General features: G+C 40.9%; 1 protein-coding gene across 1 annotated transcript; it reads left to right on the forward strand.

Moving 5' to 3' along the window:
• The first annotated feature begins 815 nt into the window (after positions 1-815).
• LOC134559357 (putative short-chain dehydrogenase/reductase family 42E member 2) lies at positions 816-18,232 on the forward strand. Its single transcript, XM_063414040.1, has 14 exons — positions 816-2,745; positions 4,319-4,371; positions 5,505-5,670; positions 7,778-8,013; positions 10,374-10,469; positions 11,248-11,308; positions 13,068-13,186; positions 13,554-13,629; positions 14,033-14,115; positions 14,631-14,768; positions 15,818-15,883; positions 16,708-16,771; positions 17,090-17,163; positions 17,366-18,232. The coding sequence occupies exons 4-14, from the start codon at positions 7,783-7,785 to the stop codon at positions 17,567-17,569; spliced, it is 1,212 nt and encodes a 403-aa protein (XP_063270110.1). The 5' UTR covers positions 816-2,745; positions 4,319-4,371; positions 5,505-5,670; positions 7,778-7,782; the 3' UTR covers positions 17,570-18,232.
• The last annotated feature ends 2,225 nt before the right edge of the window (positions 18,233-20,457 follow it).

The raw sequence follows: 20,457 nt of genomic DNA on the forward strand, positions 1-20,457 counted from the left end.
TTATTTGTTCCTTGGAGGATTTAAGAAATGTCACAGTGCTGTAGCATAGATTCTTACATTCCTATGAAAGTACTTCAGAAGAAGTTTAAAGGAAACACAATTATGCAGGTGTGTTAAATGGTATCAGAGGCCTTTTGTGAAGTAAGATCAGAATGAACATGTTGTATTTTGCAAATGTGGATAAGCATCAGAATGTTTCAGTCTGCTGTGTCAAAGCTCTCACTTAGAGCCTTCCCCCCTGTACAATATTTGGTGTTCAGAGGTGTTACTCTATCAAAACAATTGTGTTTACCCAGTGTCTCCACTGGCTGGTTGTCAGTGGATCTGTAACCCCAAATTTGGGGCAGCCTACATTAATACTCCCCCCTGAGCTGTTTGTCTTGGCTTGGACGGGGCGTTTGTTCTGTGGGCAGGCACAGCGTGTCTGTCTGCTTCTCCTGAGCATGAGCTCACTCTCCAGGCAGGTGCTGGGAACTCGGGAGCCTTCTCTTTGCTGGTGGTGTGAGCTAAGGGCTCCCAAGCCTCCCGTTCAAGAAAATGCAATGAAAAGTAAGGAGCAAATGTTGATGTTAGAATCAGTAAGCACAGAAGCTGTGAAGTAGTCAGGTATTACAGCATTGAGCCATTACACCCATCCAAGTTCTCTTCTTTTGCAGTGTTTAGCCTGTGCACCCAAAGCCTCGTGGTCTCACAGGCTGCCCAAGCCCTGCTAGCTCCTCAGACCAGCTCCTTCCTTAAAATACAGATTCCATCTCCTTACTGCCTGCCTGGAAACTCCCATCCTGCCTGCTCCCATCAGGCTGAGGGCTGCTCACCCAGGAAGATGAGGTGAGCAGCCCTCAGCCTGATGGAGGCATTTGCAGGAGATGCCTCAGTGGGGATGACCTGAGTCATGCTCAGTCAGTGACTTCAGTGTCCATCTGTCAGCTCTGTGTCATTTGCTTTCCTGGTTTGTGCTTGCTGGAATGCAACCCCCTGTATTAGACATAATAAAAGAGGAGTTTTATAACTGACCAAAGGCATATTTTTCTGCCAGCTTGTTTGTAAGTCATGTCATTGCTGTGACTCACTGAATATGCTGATTTGTGTATAATGAATTAAAGACGTGGCTCCACCAGTTGCTACATCCACGTGTGTCTACAACCCCCTTCAGGAGAGCGCTGCTTTCACAGCAGGAGTTGGGAACTTGTGTGGAGCAGCTCATGTGCTGCCCTAATTTCCAGTTTCCAGCTCCTCAGCCAGGTTTAACTGGTGCAGATGTTCCTAACCCTAAGCAAGGACTGCCAGTTTGGGAACTCCTTTGTGCACAGTTCAGCCACAGCTGCTTTAGGGGACAGCTTCCAGGAGAATGGTGACAGCTTGGCGTAGGGACAAATTCCTCCATCAAGTATGCCTGAATTTGAGTCACCCCCAGCAGTTAAGGGAAGGTCATGGCAGTGTGTGTTTTGTGTCCTTTAGAATTCTGTTCAGTAAGAGTGTCTCTGTGCCTTATGAGCATGTTGCTACTGTTAGCATGTATCTAGATTTGTAACCAAAAACTTCCAAAACTTTAGGCACCCAAATGTGTTAATACAACCAAGTCACTGGAATTTTCATGGAATCACTTTAATACATCTAAATCAGATGTATATCAGATGTATATTTTATTCCATTGAACTTTGGTCCTTTGTGAAACCATCTCAAACAGATGCGTATGAGATGTTTGCTTGCTGATTAGTTTAAATAAATAAATATGTAATAGGAAGAGAGAGGAAGAGGGGAAAATGCAATTCCAGAGAATTACCAGTGTCAGAAAACACCCTTTTCCTTCCCTGTCTCTGTTACAATAATGATAATTTAGGTTTGAGGTAGTGAATGGCAAAAGTAGTTTATAAGGAGGCTGATAATGTCTGACTCATATCACATGAGACTTCAGCAGTTAGAATCTTAAATTCTACCCAGAATTCATTAAGTAGCTTAGGCAGCCCTTGTAAGCCACAAGTTTTTGTACTTTCAGTGACATGGGCTGCCTCTGTCACCATGGCCACTCCGAATGTGGTACCAAGGCTTTTCTAAACAGAGTAAAAACTAGTAAATAACAAACCTGCTGGAACTGGTGTTATAATTTCTTTCAAACCTGCATCTGTATAGTTTGTTCGACTCTTTTTTTGTCTCTGTGATTCCCATGTGTAGCAAGCCAAGCTGTGATCCCTGCTAATTGTAGAGAAACGTGCCTTTATTCAGTAGTGTAACACAGTATTTTTATTTACGATGTATTTGTATTCCTTCCCTTCATATATTGCATAAACTGTTCTCTTCTTTAACAAGACCCAAGGGCTGGTACAGGGATGTTTGTTGCTGCTGTGAGAAGTTGCTTTGTTTGTTCCTGTAATTCCATCCTGACTTGGCAATGCAGGCTCAGAGTTATCATTTCATTTGACCTGTAAATCAATCTGTGTAACATGCAAAGTAACCACGAATGCAAAGGAAATGAGAACAAAGTCATTGGAAAAGCATTTTATGGAGCACATTCCAAGGCTGTATTTATGTGTGCTTTATTCCTTCCACGAGGAAACAGTGCAATATGCAGAACTGTAACACAAATACACAGAGAAACGGGAAAAAGGAAGGATAGAGTGAGAATATTTATGTATGTTAATGAAGAATGGGGGGATTTAAGAAGAACCTGATCTCTCAGCTTTGCAGCAAGGAATAAGGATCTGCATCTTCTTTTCCCTTCTGGCCTGGACTTAGAGCACGACATGGGTAAGTTGCTTTGCCTCTGTACCTTACTCCTCTAACTTAGCAAGGAATGTGAAGAATGCTGTGTTGTCATAACCATTTGGGTCTTACATTGCATTTGTTGTTGTATCAATATTGTGTTGGTAAACTTTTTTAAGGATGACTTCATGCCTTAGAAATGTTTGATATGTACCAATGTTTAGCATTTGGTTATATGAAAGCTATTCTGAAGTTTCCTTTCCCAAATTCCATGATTTACCTTTTTGACTAAAATTCTAAGCCCAGCTAGATATAATTAGAGGAGAGCTCTATTTTTTTTTCTCTTCCATTAACACTGCAAACCTTATTTAAATACTTTTTAACATTTTCTGTCTTCTCTCACATAAAGGGAGACTATCTTACTGTTGTCAATTCTCTCTGCTCTCTGTTGTTTTAGATGTTCTTTGATGCAATGGTGGTTGTTTTTGTAGTCACAAAGAGATTAAATTCTCTTAGTCAAAAGTTCTTACACCCTACAAGAGCGCAGACTTCTGTGGGGCTGCAGAGGGGATCAGCACTCTGTACCCTGTCCAGAGGAGTCCCACCACTCTGAGTTCACAGGCTGTCAGTACCTCTGATGGGCATCTGCACGTGAACAAGTGCACGAGCAGGTGCTCAAACACAAGGCAAGCTTGGACAACTCTACTGATGTAGGGCTTAGATTCAGAAATTTTTCAGTCAAATGAAGAGAGGGTATTTTTTGTATGGCAGGTATTTCAGCAAAATCCTGGCCTTCAGTATGTGTAAGAGAGAGCTTAGTCTCTTCTAATCTTCTGCTGTTCCTCTGCCCTTGGGCACTCCAGAACATCCCATCCTGCCTGTGACTCACACCAAATACCTGGCTGTCATCTTAACTCACGCCTCTGTCAGCTCTTCATGCTCTGGTTCCTCTGCTAAAGGCTCCTTTCTGCACAGCACCTTCCACACTTGGAAACTGCTCTTCAGGTGCCCCAGAGCTGGAGCACAGCTCCTGTTCTGAGGGCCGGGAGTGCAGAGCTGTGAAGTTCTCAGGACCTGCTGAGGGACATAGACCTGGTTTCACATCTGCCCTCTGGGCCATGGCTTGAAACCCCTCTGGGCTCCAGCAGTGTTCAGAACCAGCACAGGGACCAGGCTGTGTGTGCTGGGGACAGAGATTGTCTGGTCTGTCTTATGCCAAATCCTCCTTACTCAATCAGGCTTGGCTCTAGCAGCATGATTTGGAATGAACTTGTGCAAGCGTACTGGGTTCCTCTATGAAACAGTGCAATTACATTTCAACATTGCTTTACAGTCTGGATGTGAGTAACATTTTGATAAGCAAACACAGCATTTCAGAAATGTGGACCTCCTCCATGTAAATAAATGGACAAACTCCCTGACACCTTCCTGTTGTATTTGGTAATCATCTGCTACAAGTACTGGGTGTTTTATTTCTATGAGCCCACATGAACTATGAATGGTCATAAGAGAAAAAGTAGAAAAAGGCAGTATAGAGTTGTGATTCAAGACCAAAAGCAAGCTTCAGTCTCAATGCAGCAGCTTTTCTCCTTGTAACTTTAGCTTTCGTTTCTTTCAGAAACATTTGGCAGGATGCATTGAATAAAATATGACCATCCCTCTTTACTAAAGGTAAGAGAATAAGCATAACAGGGGAGGTACAAAATAACAGTTCTGAAAACTCCTCTGAGGTGTCCCCTTCTTGCCAAGGTGGAAACCAAAGCCAAGTTAAAATGCTCTTGTTAAATTTCACTGAAGAGTGAGGGATTGGTATCCTTTGAATAACTGACAAGCTGCTTTGGCTTGGGAAGGGGTTCTGGAGTAGTTCAGGGATAGAATGGGCACTTTATTTCTTGCAGTAAATAGTAAAAGCTGTCAGTGGTGTGGACAGCTCAAAACAGTTTGGTGTTCCTGGGGATTCTACTGTGAGCTGAGTTTGTCACTCACTCAGCAATCCAAGAAATGCAGATTGACAGGTTCAATGTTCTGGTTCTAATGCCAGTGATAGGGACTTCAGAACATGAATGTTATGCAAAAATGTATTTGCCTAGGTGGCCATTTGAGTTCTTGTCAGCACATGAACATTAAATTACATTTAAATTGCCATTGGTTACCTATGAACTTGAGATATTTCTAACATGTAAACATTGACAATTGTAGTAATTTATATTTAGATGTGGGAGTGTTTCTTTAGCATCTTAACTACTGTTTTGAGACTTAATTTTAGACACACCCATTTAAAAATGTTGGCTTTGATTTCTCATTTTTTAATTTGCAAAAGCATATGTGTTTTAAAAGTGCTTTAAAATCTTGGAACAGAGCACATTTATTACTATTAATCATTTCATTAATTCATCATTCATTTTAAATGCATTATTTAACCGTCCATCACCTTTTCCTGTTCTGTTGTGTACATGGTAGTTTATTACCTTTGTTCATCTTGGAAGCCAGAGAACAACCCTTGTGCCTACAGTCAAGCCTCTGCAAATCCAAAACTGGGTTGGGGATGGAGATAGAAAAGTCAGGATGAAAGTGCTGAGTAGCACTGCCAAACAGGAATTTTGTTTCTTGTCTGGTAGTTTTTCTCCAGAGCAATGGTACCAACGGGATATTTGTGCTGTGTAGTGTCTTATACATTTACCTGGTGAGTGAGAGGTCCCATCCTGTTAAGGATGGTCTGATGTGGGCAATTTTTTTATTGTTTTTTTCCTGAAAAGGAACGTAAATTATGTACAAATTAAGCCCTGCCCTTTTCTGGCTCCCAGCCAACCACCAGCTACAAAGGAGCAGGAACAGCAAAAGGCCTGAGCACACCTGAACTTCTGTGTCTGCCTGATGCCCTTGAGTCACGAATTGTCCAGCACAGACTTCTCACCCTCTTCCCTGCACAGGAAGGCCTGGGAGAGCGCTGACTGCAGGACTCTACCAAGGGTACTTACTTCTTCTTTAGCTGTTTTTAAAAACCTCCTATGTTTGACTTTAACTTCTTATGGGAAGTCATTAGAACTGATATTTGAAATGACAGTAGAGAAGCTAAGAGCAACTCACACTACATGTGCTGCATTAGATGTGACTATGCTCACCATGCAGAATATATTAATAAATCAGAATAGCTCCTAAAAATTCAGAGAAAAAAGAAAGTTACTGATTCTGAAAAGAAGCATTTTCCAAAAGAAAGTTGATTATGTTCAAAACCGAAAACAAATTTTTAAATCATGAAGCAGATTAATATACTAATGCTATTAGTGCTTTTTAAGAAAGATTTTTCTAGAAAACTTTAAACTTTTTAATGTAACCTCCAGCTTACTTAAACTGTAAGGAGATATTAATGACAAGTATTCAAATATATACCATTTCTCAAATGTCTTTGTAATATATGTGATAAACTTGACTTTACTTCTCCTTACAGTGTATAGAACAATGCTTTTTCTCAGAAGAAAGTCAAAAGAATTTTATATGGCTTAAGATTCCTGCATACCATAGTCTAAAGATACAAATTTATGTTTCCTTGCTTGAACAGAACAGCATGTTTGTTTTAGTTGTATTGCATTAGTTGTAATTTAAATTTTGTTTGGAAACATGGATTATTTTTCATTTTTGAAATGTCAGGATGTTTTTCAACATAAGGAGTTTGTGTTTTACAGTTATGCCACTCAGTTTACTCAACTGAGTGAACTGACATTGGTGTTAAAACCATGTAACAGCTTGGAGAATATGGTCCTTTCCTGTGTCTGAAATCTAAAACCCAACATGTAAACTAAGACTATCACAAACAAAACTATAAAATATGAAGTAAGCCATGGCTGAAATAGTCCATAATTTTGTGTGCTGTGGCTGCATTTTGTGTTACTTTTCTGGATTTTTTTGTCACCCTGGAAGAGCTGCCAAATGCCAGCTGTGCCCTGTTTCTGCCTGAGCTCTGCTGAGACCTGGTGGAAATGGCTGAGAGCAAACTGAACTGTGAGGCTCCTCTCACATGAGGAGCTCTCCAACTATGAGAAAACCAAAATAATCTGCAGAGATTGGGTCCATATTCCTGCAAAGACTGCAGGCACTCAATTTGGTTCCCACTTTATGGTGACATGACTGATTGCAGATTTCTTCTGGATTTTTGTTTGGGGGTACAAGAGCCTAGATCCCAATGTGCAGAGGCCAAGCATGGTATCAGGACAACAGGGGCTCTCCGTGTGGGAAAATTAAATTTCTTGTACAAGTGATTAATGTAGAATAAACTAATTCGCAATACAGAACAAGGTGTACAGATAGTAACTCCCATGGAGCTGTTGTCCTAGAATGATATTCTAATCAGTTTTCCCAACTAGATGAACCCACAGGGCAGATGGCTTATCTCTTCTGCCCCTTGTTGGTTTAGATATCTATGAATGCCCTACTGAGAATAATATGGTCAAAAGTTAGTGAGAACTGGACAGAAAACAAAATATATTTAATGTATAACCAGAAAAGCTTAAAATGGTAACAAGTTTTTATCATTGCTGAAGACCCAAATGTGAAAGAAAGTTGATTTTAAAAGTAGAATGAATCCTTTCTTATATTCCTTGTCTAATGTCTTGGTTTATTTTCCTGACTAGTAGGATAATATCAATTTGGCATGAATATATCAGAAGATAATGAATTTTGCAAAGATAAAATGTTTGGTTAAACCAAACATTAAGTATTAATGTTTGGTTTAACCAAAGTAAGTATTAAAAGTATTGTAAGTATTATAAGTATTAAAAAATACTATCATAACTGTTAAGGTTAGGTAATTATAATGGTTCTAAAATCCTGTAATTTCTCTTCATTTCTATATAATATGAAATTAGGGGATATGAGGAAAAGACTAAATCTTGGAAGATAAAGTATTCGGACTCATTAAACATTATACACAGAAAGCCCATTGCCAAAATTATGAATTCACACATTTTAAACCTATTAAGCTAATAAAACTAGTATGGGAGCACTGTAATGTGAAAGTAACTGAAACGACCCAGACCTCAGAGCACCGTGCAGGAATTTTCACAGATCTCCTGTGTTGCAGTCGCGATGCCAGAGGGATGCAGGGAGGAGCTCCCCGGCGGGCAGCCCTGTGAGAGCCCGGGGACGGAGCCCGCCGGGCTGCGGGCTCCCCGCCGCAGCAGGACCATGGTGACAGGGGGCGGCGGCTACCTGGGCTACAACCTGGGCTGTGCCCTCGCCAGCTCGGGAATCGCTGTTGTGCTCTTTGATGTTCGGAAGCCTAAATGGGAAATTCCAAGCGGAGCGGATTTTTTCAAGGTATGTTGGAGTTACAGGTCTAATGCTCATTATCGAGGCTGCCTCTTAAGGGCCTTTGATTAAAACATTTATGGAAAAGCCTTTCAGGACAAGAAAAAGCCGTGGTAAAAGGTCCTTGCATGCATAAGTACCTGATTAAAGGATGGCAATCAGGCTCCCAGTGTCTGTCCCCAGTGATGCTCTGTTGGGAGGTGCCGTTCAGCACCCAGGGAAAAGGGGGAACACTGAAGGGACAGAGGTTCCTGCTCAGGGGAGTTATTTCAGGTAAAAAGGTGAGAGCCAAGACAGGGCAAGAAAAGGGATCACAAATGCAGAACGACTGCCATGCAGAGAAGGAAAGTGGGATTTCCAGGCTGGGAAAGAGCCTGGAGCAGAGAGCTGCACAAGCTGTGAGTGGCACTGTGCACTGTCCTTCCAGTACAAGGAAGGGCCATCAGGAATGAGGAGTCAGTTCAGTACAAACAAAACGATGTGGCTTTTCGTGCAGTGGGTAAAAGGCATGTACAAAGCCTCAAGAAAAAATTGCCTCCACTGGAAACTGCTGAACAGATAAATTAAAACAGGCTCAAGAAATCTTCTGAATGAAAATGATTCAAGACCAGAAGAGCATTCTGGGGGAAAGCATCATTTGTGTGCCCTGTTCATCTCTTCCTGCAGCACCCATTTATGAGCATTGATTCTTTTGATTTTGGACAATTCAAGGAATTACTGTGTCTGAAAAGAGGGGGAACACAAGAGGTCTCCAGTATTTGACAGCTCACTGCCATGTGTGAAGGACACATTCCCCAGTGCCTCTCAAGCTGCTGCAGGTGCTCGGGTTTGGGCTCTGGGGACACTTCCTGGCTGCTCCTGTCATGTCACACAAGCTCTGGCTGAGCCCGGGGCATTGCTCAGCTGGTCTTTTCTGTGCATTTACTGCAAGAGCATTTGCCACCCCTGCTAGAACTGGGAAGCTGATGGCAAAGCTGCAAGGGCTCACAGCACCTTGGTCCTGAGGGCTGTCATTGTGATGCCAGGCTCTCTCCTTTGGCTTTGTCACCTCTGGGCAGCTGGAAGGGAGGCAGAGGGGGGTGGGTGATTCTGGGGAGAGCAGAATACCAGGCCAAGCAGATCTTGTCTGATTTTAAGTTCAATTTCATAAACAACTTTTACAGAATATGGACGAGGGATGAAGTATTATTGAGGAACCATTCAAACACTATAAGCTTGACATGTTAATGCTACAAGTCCACATAGTTTCATTTACAGTGTTTTTTTTATATATCAATTTAAAAAGAATAAATATTGCAAAGTGTAGGAGAGTTACCTGGAAAATTGAACTCTAGAGTCCTAGTAAATGAATCCATAAGTGACTTCAGAGGTTTGAGCCTTGAGCAGTGATTTGGAGATGACTAATATTGTTTATCCTGGCTAGCTCCTGTAGCATTGCACTGAGGGTGGGAAGTGTAATTCAGCTGTATTTGAGAAATACTTTGGCAACCTCAGGAGAAAAGAGTTGACAGTTAAATGTTAAAGACTGATTAGATTAGCTCTTAATATTACCCTCAGTTGTTTCTTTTGGGGTTATTATATCAATTTAATTACAGAAAATAATATAATATTTAATATTTTGAAATACCTGAATTCTAAAAACAAAGGTACTGTATTTTTATTGTTATCTGGATGTATGCGGAGCACTGTTAATGTAGAACTGCCTGGTATAAAAAAAATGCAATATAGTATTGTAACCTATCGTAGGATTTAACACTAGATATAGGTGTGCTCAGTGAAATAGGGAATTTCATAAATGTGATTATAGTACACCACTGTACACTATATAAAGTATTAAATACCTATAGATTGTACTGGGTTTTTTACTCCTGTACAAAACTGTAATTAAAGTTACAGTGCAAACAAGCCTTAGATGGATAAAAAGGCATTTGTGAAGACAGCACAGATCACATCTCAAGGTGCTAACAGAAACGGGGTTTTCTTATTTGGTGATTCCAAGGCAAAGAGCTGAACCCTTCCTGCTGTGATTTCTTGTCCCTGGGGCTGGATTCTCCAGCCCTCCAGCACTTGCTGCTCCCATTCAAGTCAAACAAGTTTTGCCAGCCTGAAGGCTGCAGGACTAAGTGTGAAAATACGCATTATAATTGCAGCCAACAAGAGTCATCTTTGTTTTGCAACAAAATACTGGCAAAATTCTTAGTCATTGCTTTTTCTGCCTGTTCATAATATTTTATTTAATTGTTGTTAAGTACTGTGAAAAACAGACCAGAATACCTTTAGATTTTCCTCACTAGCCATAGTTAATACAGTTCTCTAGAGAACATAAGGAGCTCTACCTGTCCAGAATCCATTCTTTTTTCATTTTACAGGGTGATGTGAGGGATTATGAAGCAGTGTTTGAAGCATGTGAAGGGGTTGACTGTGTGTTCCATGTAGCTGCATGTGGAATGTCGGGATTGGAACAAGCAAGTACCGTTCTCCTAAAGTTTTCTTTGGTTATTTTTGAAAAAGAAAAAAATTGTTTGCACGTAACAAAGAATGCAATTTTACAATATTTATATCAGACAGAAGTTGTTATAGAGGCCAGGTCATCCATACCAGAAATAAGGGAGGTATTCTTTAAATAATAAAGTCAAAGTGTGAAAGTAATGTGCTACAAAATATTCTAGAAAAATGAGATCATAGTTTTAAGATCTTGGATAAGAAGTTATAGCCTTTTTCTCTGATCTGAAGAAGAGTCACAGCACTGCTCTCAAACTAATACTGATGCATTTTCTTCTTGTGAAAACTGGAAACTGAGAAAACTGACCACAATCCATATGTTGTGCTGAACAACAGTGATAGTCACAGAAGGTTTTATCAAAAAAGTCATGAACCTACTGATTTATTCCTAGAAACAGGACAGATTGCCACTGGAACAAGAACTTGTGAAAGCTTTCAGGGAGCATAACCCCTGCCCATAATTCTTGTTTCTTTATCATGGATTATCTGGTGTGTGACAAAATATTGGATTATTATTATTTCCTTTTTAGATGCATTTTATCTTTCATTTTTCAACTTTCTTTGCTCATACACTGAAGAAGACAATAAAAATGAGAACTGCCAGAAATCACTGTATGTCAGACAGAACTGTACCACGTATCACAAAATGACCTCAGCTATTCTAGATCTGGCAACTGTAACCATCATATTGTGAATGTGACTTGTGTGATTAATTAAATCTTGTGCAAACTCTATTTCTAGCTTCAAAAGAAAGATCAGATTGAATCCATAAATGTTGGTGGCACAAAAATAATAATTGATGGTAGGTACCTAGATTTTCTTTCTCTGCATCTGATCCAAATCATGAATTAACAAAACTTTCTAGCTGGATGTTTCCTGTGGAGATCAGGCAGTAAAATGAGGCTCTTCTCTCCCTCCTGTCAGAGCACAATATAAACCTGAGTGTGCAGGTCCCATTAAAGCTGGTAGATTTGCCACTGGTTTGAACTGGGAATAGATTTTCAACCTGGATTTCATTCCTTGACAGTCCAACTAAAGCTCTCCTCCATGTACTGGTTATTTTTTCCCTTTATTCTCTGTAATGGAGAAGTGTTATCCTCTTTCCTCAGAGAAATAACATGAGAGCTGTTGTACTGTTTGTTGTGTCATAAACATTAGGTAGCAGACCCCATAGATGTGTAAGTATATTTAGCTATTATTTTATCACATTAATACAGAAAACCCTCCATCCTTTTTGTTTACGGTGATCCCTTCTTATTATACACTGAGTTTTAACTACTGTCTCTAGAAGATGCCAGCAGATCTCTTTCAGTATATTCAATTCCAGAACGAATGTTTTCCAAGTGTACTGTAAATACCAAAGCCACCTTCTCTTTGTTTTTCCCTCAAAAACCAAATGGGGAACAAAAAGGCAGAAAAATGGCAGAATCAGTTTTTATGTAAACTAATTTTCATGCTGCCTGTGTGTTAATGCTGAAAAAATGCAGGAATGAAATAGTAGGCAAGTAAAACTCTAAACAAGTTAGAAGGAAGAATTGCCACATGTTCCCTTCTTCCTTCCCCAACCTCCAAACCCACAGAAATACGTCATGTCAAATTTCCATAGGCTCCCAGCAAACCATGACGCTGGGAGGAGCAAAACCTGCTCATCTACATTTTAATAATACACATTATGGTGTTTTTTTCCCAAATATTTACAACAATTAACATTTTTTATTTTCAAAATGAGCCAATGAATCAGCAGGACAGACTGCTCTGCAGATCCTAAAAATTCCTGAGTTTGCATTTCAATTCACTTCAACTTTAGGAATATTGTTACATGAAAAGGAAATTTACATTATTCAAGTTTGCAATGACAGATATGCAGCATAATTTAGCTACAATGTCTTAGCTACCACAAGGCTGGAATCCATAATTAAGTCATGGTTTTGCAAATAACATTAATTTCCTTTGTATTTAAAGCATGGCTGATTATATGGCAGGGTGTGTTTTCCTGTTAACACATCCTTTGTCCCCTGTGAACAGACTGAGACAAAGGCAGCTCTGTGGCTTGTGGGCAGAGCTGGCCCTGCTCTGGGTGACTCCACCAAAGTGGGGTGCAAGAGGCACTGAGGAACTCAGGGGAACCCAGGAACTTGGGGTGGCTGCTGCCCACAGCACGGCCCCAAGGGCTCTACCACAACAAATGTTCTCACTCATCTGCTTTGTATTTAATTTGTAAAATGAACATGTTTTAAGAAAGGTTTCTCAAGGAGGAATTTTTCCTCCACCGAGATAATTCCTCTACCCAGTTGATGACTGCAATCCAGTGATATGATAGTTACAAGTACCTCATTGGGAAACATTTGGTGACCACAATGTTTAAGATTTGCATATTTGGGATGAAAAATTCCAGCTGAATAGATGATAATATTATATTAAATGATAAGGTAACATTAAAAGTAAAATATTACCCTTTTTTCTATAATTGTAATGTTTGTTTTCAAAAAGAAAATATGCCAGTTCAGTTTTCTCCCTCTTGATTTTTGTTTTAAAATAATTTATTTTGTGTATCACCATAGTCTGCAAACAAAGAAATATCCCTAGACTGATCTATACCAGTACAGTGAATGTGGTGTTTGGAGGGAATCCTATTGAAGAAGGAGATGAAGAAACTGTACCATATTTTCCACTGGAAAAGGTACTTTATCCATGGGATGGTGTGGCATTTACTGTGCTCCAAGGGGGGGATTGTGTGAAGGCTGTTCTGAGAGCAGAAGCTGTTTTACTGTCGGTGTTCTCAGTACATTCGGCACAAAAAGTGGGTTAAGTAAATATGAACGGACTTAAATTTACTCTGAAACTATATTTGTGCCACTAAAGTGTGAGTCTGCTTTTTTGTCATAAACTATATATTTACTAAATCTTACTATTTCTAGTTTGTTTTGCTCAGCTGATATCTGTGACCTGGCTAGATTGAAATGTTGTCAGCATAAACAATAAATTTGCCTTGACAAATGCGTTTGCCTTTACAGATTCAATAATTATCTTATTCTGCTTCCTTATAGCAATTTAATCATTATTCCAGAACCAAGGCAATTGCAGACCAAATGGTCCTTGCTGCTAATGGAACTTTACTCAAAGGTACAAAGAAAGCATTTGGGGCTTTTCTATCATTAGGAGTGCCAATGGGCATTCCTTTCTCTGGTTGTTCATTTATCAATAGTATACTCTAACTGAAGTAAGGGTTTAGTTTCTAATCCTTTCTTCAGTGGATAATTAGCTGTTGTGATAACACCAATCTGTAAGCACTGTCCAATGGGTGCTTCTTGTAATCCCAAGAAGGTTTTTCAGGCTGCTAAGCTCAGGTCTGTCACTGCTGCTAAACTCAATTTCACACAGAAATGAAATCAAGTTCCCAGGCAGCCGAATCACACAGAATGGTCGAAATGAGCCTTAATTTTGACAGTGCAAAATTCAGACAAAATATGTGTCAACCATAAGTTGCCATCACAGTGTGACAGTCACCTGTTGCTCTCTCTCCAAGGAGGGGACAAGCTCCACACGTGTGTGCTTCGCCCGCCCGGCATCTACGGACCAGAAGAGCAGCGGCACCTGCCTCGAGTAGCCGTATGTGTTTTGTAGTCAGCTCTGGAGGACACCACAAGTAGTTGTAAGGGCATAATGCAAGTGGTAGTACCTTGATTGCAGTTCTTAACCATTCCTGCAGGAATGGGGTGAAAGCCTGGGGACAGGTGATGTGGTGCAGGGTAAAAAATAGCAGGGAACCAGCGCTGCGGGCCAGGATCAAGCTGGGCTTCTCAGTGAAGAGTGGAAGGCTGAAATGCCATGGTAAAAGAACTAGATTTCCATCCCTATCATTTAATGGAAGTATTGTCTTTCAAATATGCACTTTAGTTTCTGCCAAAAAATGTAATGTCACTAAATTTTGCCACTGCCTATCAGTGCAAACATCTTTGATTTCCAAAACCATCCACTGGTTGGGTTTTTTCTTGTGACACATTTCTTGTGCTGTAATTGTACACAAATACAGCAAATTACAAGTATTTGGGCTGAGCCAAAATCAATATTATAGTGCATAATAAATTAATAATGTAGTTATCTCATGTTTTCTGTTTCTACAGATAAATATCCAGCGGAGACTTTTTAACTTCAAGTTTGGGAATCACAAAGTTCAGATGAACTGGGTTCACATAGGAAATCTAGTGCAAGCTCATTTACTGGCTGCTGAGGCTCTCACCTCTGAGAAGGGCTATGTGGCTGTAAGTAAACAGTAGAATCATTTTGTAGCTTGAGTAGCTTGCGTTCTCAAACAGGTTTAATTTTTGATGTTTTGAGATCAAAGAGTGTCCAAAAAGTCATATGCTAATTTCTAAAATATTGTGTAGCTCCACAAGTGCACAGACGTTGCAAATGCAAATACATTTCACTCATGTTTTGATGATGTTTTTGTTTGGTTTTAAATAATAATTTCCTGTGTTACTGGAGGAAACTGTGTTTTTAACTAGCTTAATGTAGTCACCATTACACAAATCTATATATCCTGCTATTCTCTTGAAAATAGGTTCTGATCCTAGATGCATAAAATTTAGAGCAACCATTCTGAGGCATTCCAGTTGAATTTTCAGAGCTGAAAATTCCAAAAAGAGATGTACAAAATTAATGGACAATTTTAAAAGGTTGTGGTTTTTTCTACTGGTCATAATTGCAACACCAGTCTGAGGACTGTGAAGCTTTACAGAACTGACAACATTGCATTCACAGTTCCCAAAGGTCCCAAATTCATTGAGATTGGTAGGAACATGCAGACAACAGGCACTGACACAGGTGAACACCTCTCTGTGTGTTCTCAGTTCAGTGCTGGAAGCCATGCAGCTGTTTTAGGCTGATGCCATTCCCAGAGCCCCAGGTTTGCTTGGGTGCTCAGGTGTTCTGCTACTCAGATTCCTCATCCAGAGCACAGCAGGAACTCAGCCTCAGAGCTGTTTGTTAAATGCCATCAGTGCTGCCCCTTGGGCTCACAAATTCTGTGCCCAGCACATCATGAAGAACACAAAGCTCCAAGAGCTGGGCTACTACACGGGGAAACTGAGCTCTGATCTGAATTCACCATGGTTAATCATCATGAGCTGTACCACCACTGTGGGGCCAGCACAGGGAAGCCCAGGGAAGGCAGCTTCCTCTGTGTACATTCACCTTGTGCATGCTGGTGTGTTTCTCACAAAATGATGACAGGTAGGTAGGGATGAGAGAGACAGAAAATGCCATCCTGTGCTCAGTTTGTCACTGTTTTTCTCTGCTTTTTTACCAGAGTGGTCAGGCTTATTACATCCACGATGGTGAAAATGTCATCTTCTCTGAGTGGATTGTGCCTTTGGTACGTACTGCACAGCCCTGCAGCTCCCAGCACCGCATGGGCACAGGTCCTGTCACTGACTGCCACACCAGAGCAACCAAATGGAGTTCAGTGCACATAAAGTACTGAATTGCTTAACATTAAACTCAGTCCTGTTTTCCCTGCATATCCCACAGTTCCACAGGTTTAGGGAAGTTTTGGATACGTGTAACTGTGCAGTTTGTCTTTGTTGCTTTGAGAGGATTGAGCTGGGAGGGGCAGAACCTGCTGCAGGACAGGGCATTTCATGGAGCACACCCACAGTGCATGGCAGGCTCTGCCACTGGCACCTGGCAGGACTCTCAGAGCCATTGCCTGTCCCTTTGTCCTGGCATCAACTGCAGCACAGAGGGGAAGCTCAGTCAGAATCTTATCCCAGAAGCTAAAAAGAGACAAGATTATATTTTTAGAAATATCAGGCTGGGATTCTAGGAGCATGCCAAAGTTTTCATCCTGCAATTGCATCACAGAAAATGGCTGCAGCAGAAAATTTGGCCTGGATTTAACTGTAATTCAGTATTCCAGTCTGGGTCACTTCCCCCTTGGAAATGGCCTTTTATTCCCCTTTACTGTATAATTACAGATGAAGGGTGGGAGGTCATAGCAACAGGAGGTGGGCACCAAAAATGAGTAGTGGGCTTCAACTGCATTTCTTACTACCTGTATTGACAGGAAGACTAGCTGGAAAAAGAAGTTTAGATACAAGTTCTATTAACATTTTTTCATTTTTTTTCCATTTTCGTGCCTCATTGACACCCTCAATTTGGTATAAGTTCTGTTATTCTTTCTTTTTATACCATTTTCAGTTTGAAAAATTAGGCTACAGGAAACCTTGGATACACATTCCTGTTCTCCTGGCTCATATAGCAGGTAAAAAAAATACATTCTTAATTATTCTGGGTTGCTTGATTTTTTTTATTCCTATGAAGCTACATAGTGGTTTTATAAAATGCAGGGGCCAGAATTGCAGGGATTACTTAACTTAACATTATTTTAATTGAGAATAATCACTTGTGCAGTATAGTATTAATTATACCAGATAAAGTTTAAAGGCTATGCATAAACTCATCATGTACCTTATAAATTACACAGTGCCTTCCACCAGCAGGAATTACAGGATGTACAATGTCAGCATTGTCTCAGTTTATTGCTATCCAGATGTCTCATTAAGTAATTTCTGTTTCACAGCCACTGTGATGGAATATCTGCACCTGATACTAAAGCCAGTTTTTAGCTTTACACCTGTCTTGACAAGGAATGAGGTAAATATATAAAAAATGATAATGTTTATGTATTTCTGACTCAAATTCTCATTAAGGACATGATACACTCTGTGGATTGTCTGTATTGCAGCTCTGTTTTCTGTTCTGTTTCCAATGTAGTATCATTGTTGATATATTTTCATTCAAGTTCTAGAAAATTAGATATTAAAGTCACTACCATAACTGTCCCTTTGGCTTTTAGGTGTGGAATGTCACTGTAACTCACACTTTCCGAATTGACAAGGCACGAAATCAACTCGGTTACAAACCCAAGAAATTCTCATTCGCTGATTCTGTGGATCATTATCTAAAAACAAGACCTACCTGCCAAGAAGATCACACGTTCCTTAAAATGGTGTTTGTTTTTGTCATTTTGTTAAGTTTGATCATTCTTTCTTTCTTCTAAAATCAAATAACCACTCACCTGTTCCAGAAAACCTCATTTTGTTTCTGAGTATTAATTATCTGGTCATAATACATTCCTCAGCCACTCGGGACTTTGTTATTCATATTACTATGATGACACCTCTCTGACCTCATTAAGAAAGAAAGAAAACCCAAACAAAAAAACCCTAGAAAAGTGAAAACACAGGACATATCAGGAAATATTCCTCAAGAGAAACACAGTGTTACAGCAAAGGAGTTCACCACAAATGGGTGCAGGAACACTTTTAATGGATCTTCATTAAGTAATTGTTTCCTGCTGGGAAGCATTTACTAAAAATGATAATTCAGGAGGGTGAGAAGGTGGAAGAAGAGGAACTGTCACAGGACAACAGTGGTGCAACAAGTCCAGTAGCTCCAATGAAGAAAAGGGTGACTAAACAACTCTTCTGATGAAGCCACAGCTACACCTACTGTCAGCTAGCCTGAGGAATTACAGAGACCTGGGAAACAGTGCAAAAAATATGGAAAGTAAATATTTATAAATAATAGGTGAATAGAGGAATGAAAATCATATTTATGTAAAAGTTGTATTGTTCTAAAGCTTTGTAAAAATGTAATAAATATCATTGTGTGTTTGTAAATCAAATAATATCCTTTCAATGCAATAATAAATAATAGCTGAACCAAATACTGTTTTTAAGAAGCTTTTGGGAGGGTGGAATTCAGCCAGCTGTTACTGCTCCCTGGAGTCACATTCTCCACAACCCTGCAGCAGTGCTGGCACACACTGCGTGTTCAGGGAATTGCATTTTGGGGTGAGCAGAGAAGTCAAGCACAGAGGAGTGAGAATCCAACCTCTCTCTTTCCCTTTCTTCAGTCTCACATCAGCTGTTTCTGGATGGATTGCACTCTGTGAGCCTCCTATGCTACACATACACACCAGGTGTAGCCCAGACAAACCTTTAAAGGTGTTATGAGTTTTTTCTTAGCAACCAGCTTTGCTCTGATCAGGGAGCAGCTGCTCCCTCTCTTGCACCCCACGTGAATCAGGAGAGTTGGATTTGCCATTGTGAGTCATGGAAGACAACGATGGAACAGCTCTGGCATCTGATTATCTTCACTCTGTATTCATTTTGCCTTTTCTTAGTATTTTACAGGATTTTTGAGACCAGTAAGTTTTTAGAGATTCTCTCACTCTAAATCTATATGCAGGAGAGCCAACAGCACCCCTAGAAGAATAAAGCTTACAGGTAAAAGACAATACACAGTGACAGGAAAATGTGTAACCAACCATAATTACCACTGCAGCTTGTGTAAGCAAAGATTTGTTTCACTCCGTTTTTTTTTCTCTTCACTAAACAAATAGTTCTGTGTGCAGTGCAAGCAGTAGAGTCTGCTTGATTATGGATTTGCATTTGGAGATTGCCCTTGTCCATACAAAGTGAACTCCCAATGTACCTCTTCCTTTAGCAGGGGCGCTGCTCAGCCCTTTCTCCTATTCCTGGCAATTGACAGGAAGCTTGAAGAAGCTCTGTATATATGAGACCTTTATCCAGGTTTGATTAAAACCAGTTAAATTCACAATTTATCAGTACAGAGATGCAGCTGAGCCAGCAAGTGCTGCAGGCTTGCCATGTAAGCCTTTACTGCCTAGGAATGCAGAATAAAAAAAACAAGTGTAAAGTTATTTCTCAGCGAGAGCATTTTAGCCGCATGCGAACATTCAATTTGGTTCTAAATTAGTGATTTATAAATCTTTAATATTGCTTTTATTGGACTAATAGCTCAGGATGCATCCTGGATTACACCAACACTTTTCACGAGAGTGCAGGCTCTGGCCTCGTTTAGATGCTCCTCAGTAAGAACTAACCCAGGAATTCACTGGCTTTGTGCTGTAAGTCCCTGTGGAGTCTCATCATTTCAGTCCTGTAACACCAAACCTGTGGTTTGTTATTTTGGGTAGGATGCTTTTTACATCACTGTTATAACAGCACTGATTAACAATAAGTGGCTTCAGTGCATTGATTTATCATTTTAACAGATGCAGTATTTGGGATTTTAAAACAACCCTCAGTACCAGTTGGAAATAGCCAGCTCTCTTGTTTCTGTAGGTCTTTACCGAGTCTCAGTTGAAGCTGCCTCTCATTTGAGTTACTCCTACTCTAACATAACTGCGGTGTGTCTTTAAGTGATTAAAAATTAATATGAACGTTCAGACATAGCACAGCTGTAACAAAAGAGGTAAACGTGTTCAAAGTTTAACTTTTGCCTGGAGTGGGTAACTGAAATTCTGCAGCTCCTGACCCTTTTCACACCCTCGCAGGCTCAAATGACCACAGGCAGGCTCAGGTGGAAAGGGACCTTAGTGGCTGTTTGTTTATTTGTGCCTCTTTGGGCACTCCAGCTGTTTTGCAGGTGTCTCACGAGTTCCGCATCTCTATGAGCCATGTCCCGCCACCGACTGTCCAACCAGTAGGCAGGAGGTGGTGTTTTTTCCCGAACAACCTGTTCAACAGGTACCTCGGTGTGGCCGGAGCCCTCACTACTGACAGGATGCTTCTGTGCAGCAGTCACAGCTGTGTGAAGACGCTCGCAGGTAAGAACCACCATAGGATGCTCTGACAACCCAGGGACACCGTGACATGCTGTGGGATCCCCAGGAGGCTGTGTGTGAGCAGAACCCCAGGAAAGCTCTGCAATCCCAAAGCTGCTGCCAGATGAGTGGGGCGCACGGGTGCGGGGGGAGCCTGGGGATGCGGGGGGAGCCTGGGGATGCGCTGGGATGCCAGAGACGCTGCGGGCCCGGGCAGCCGCCGGGGCTGTTGGCGGGGCCGGGCCCGCGGCCCCAACGCCCCCAACGGCGCCGCCCGCGGGAGCGCCCGAGGCCGGGGACGGGCGGGGGCCCGG

Source organism: Prinia subflava, chromosome 17, assembly GCF_021018805.1.
Source record: "Prinia subflava isolate CZ2003 ecotype Zambia chromosome 17, Cam_Psub_1.2, whole genome shotgun sequence".
NCBI lineage: Eukaryota > Metazoa > Chordata > Aves > Passeriformes > Cisticolidae > Prinia > Prinia subflava.

Coding starts and splice junctions, on each gene's coding strand:
- LOC134559357 (XM_063414040.1), top strand. CDS start 7,783: ATGCCAGAGGGATGCAGGGAGGAGCTCCCCGGCGGGCAGCCCTGTGAG. Junction 10,470..11,247: donor GAATGTCGGGATTGGAACAA/GCAAGTACCGTT, acceptor CTCTATTTCTAG/CTTCAAAAGAAAGATCAGAT. Junction 15,884..16,707: donor CTGAGTGGATTGTGCCTTTG/GTACGTACTGCA, acceptor TACCATTTTCAG/TTTGAAAAATTAGGCTACAG.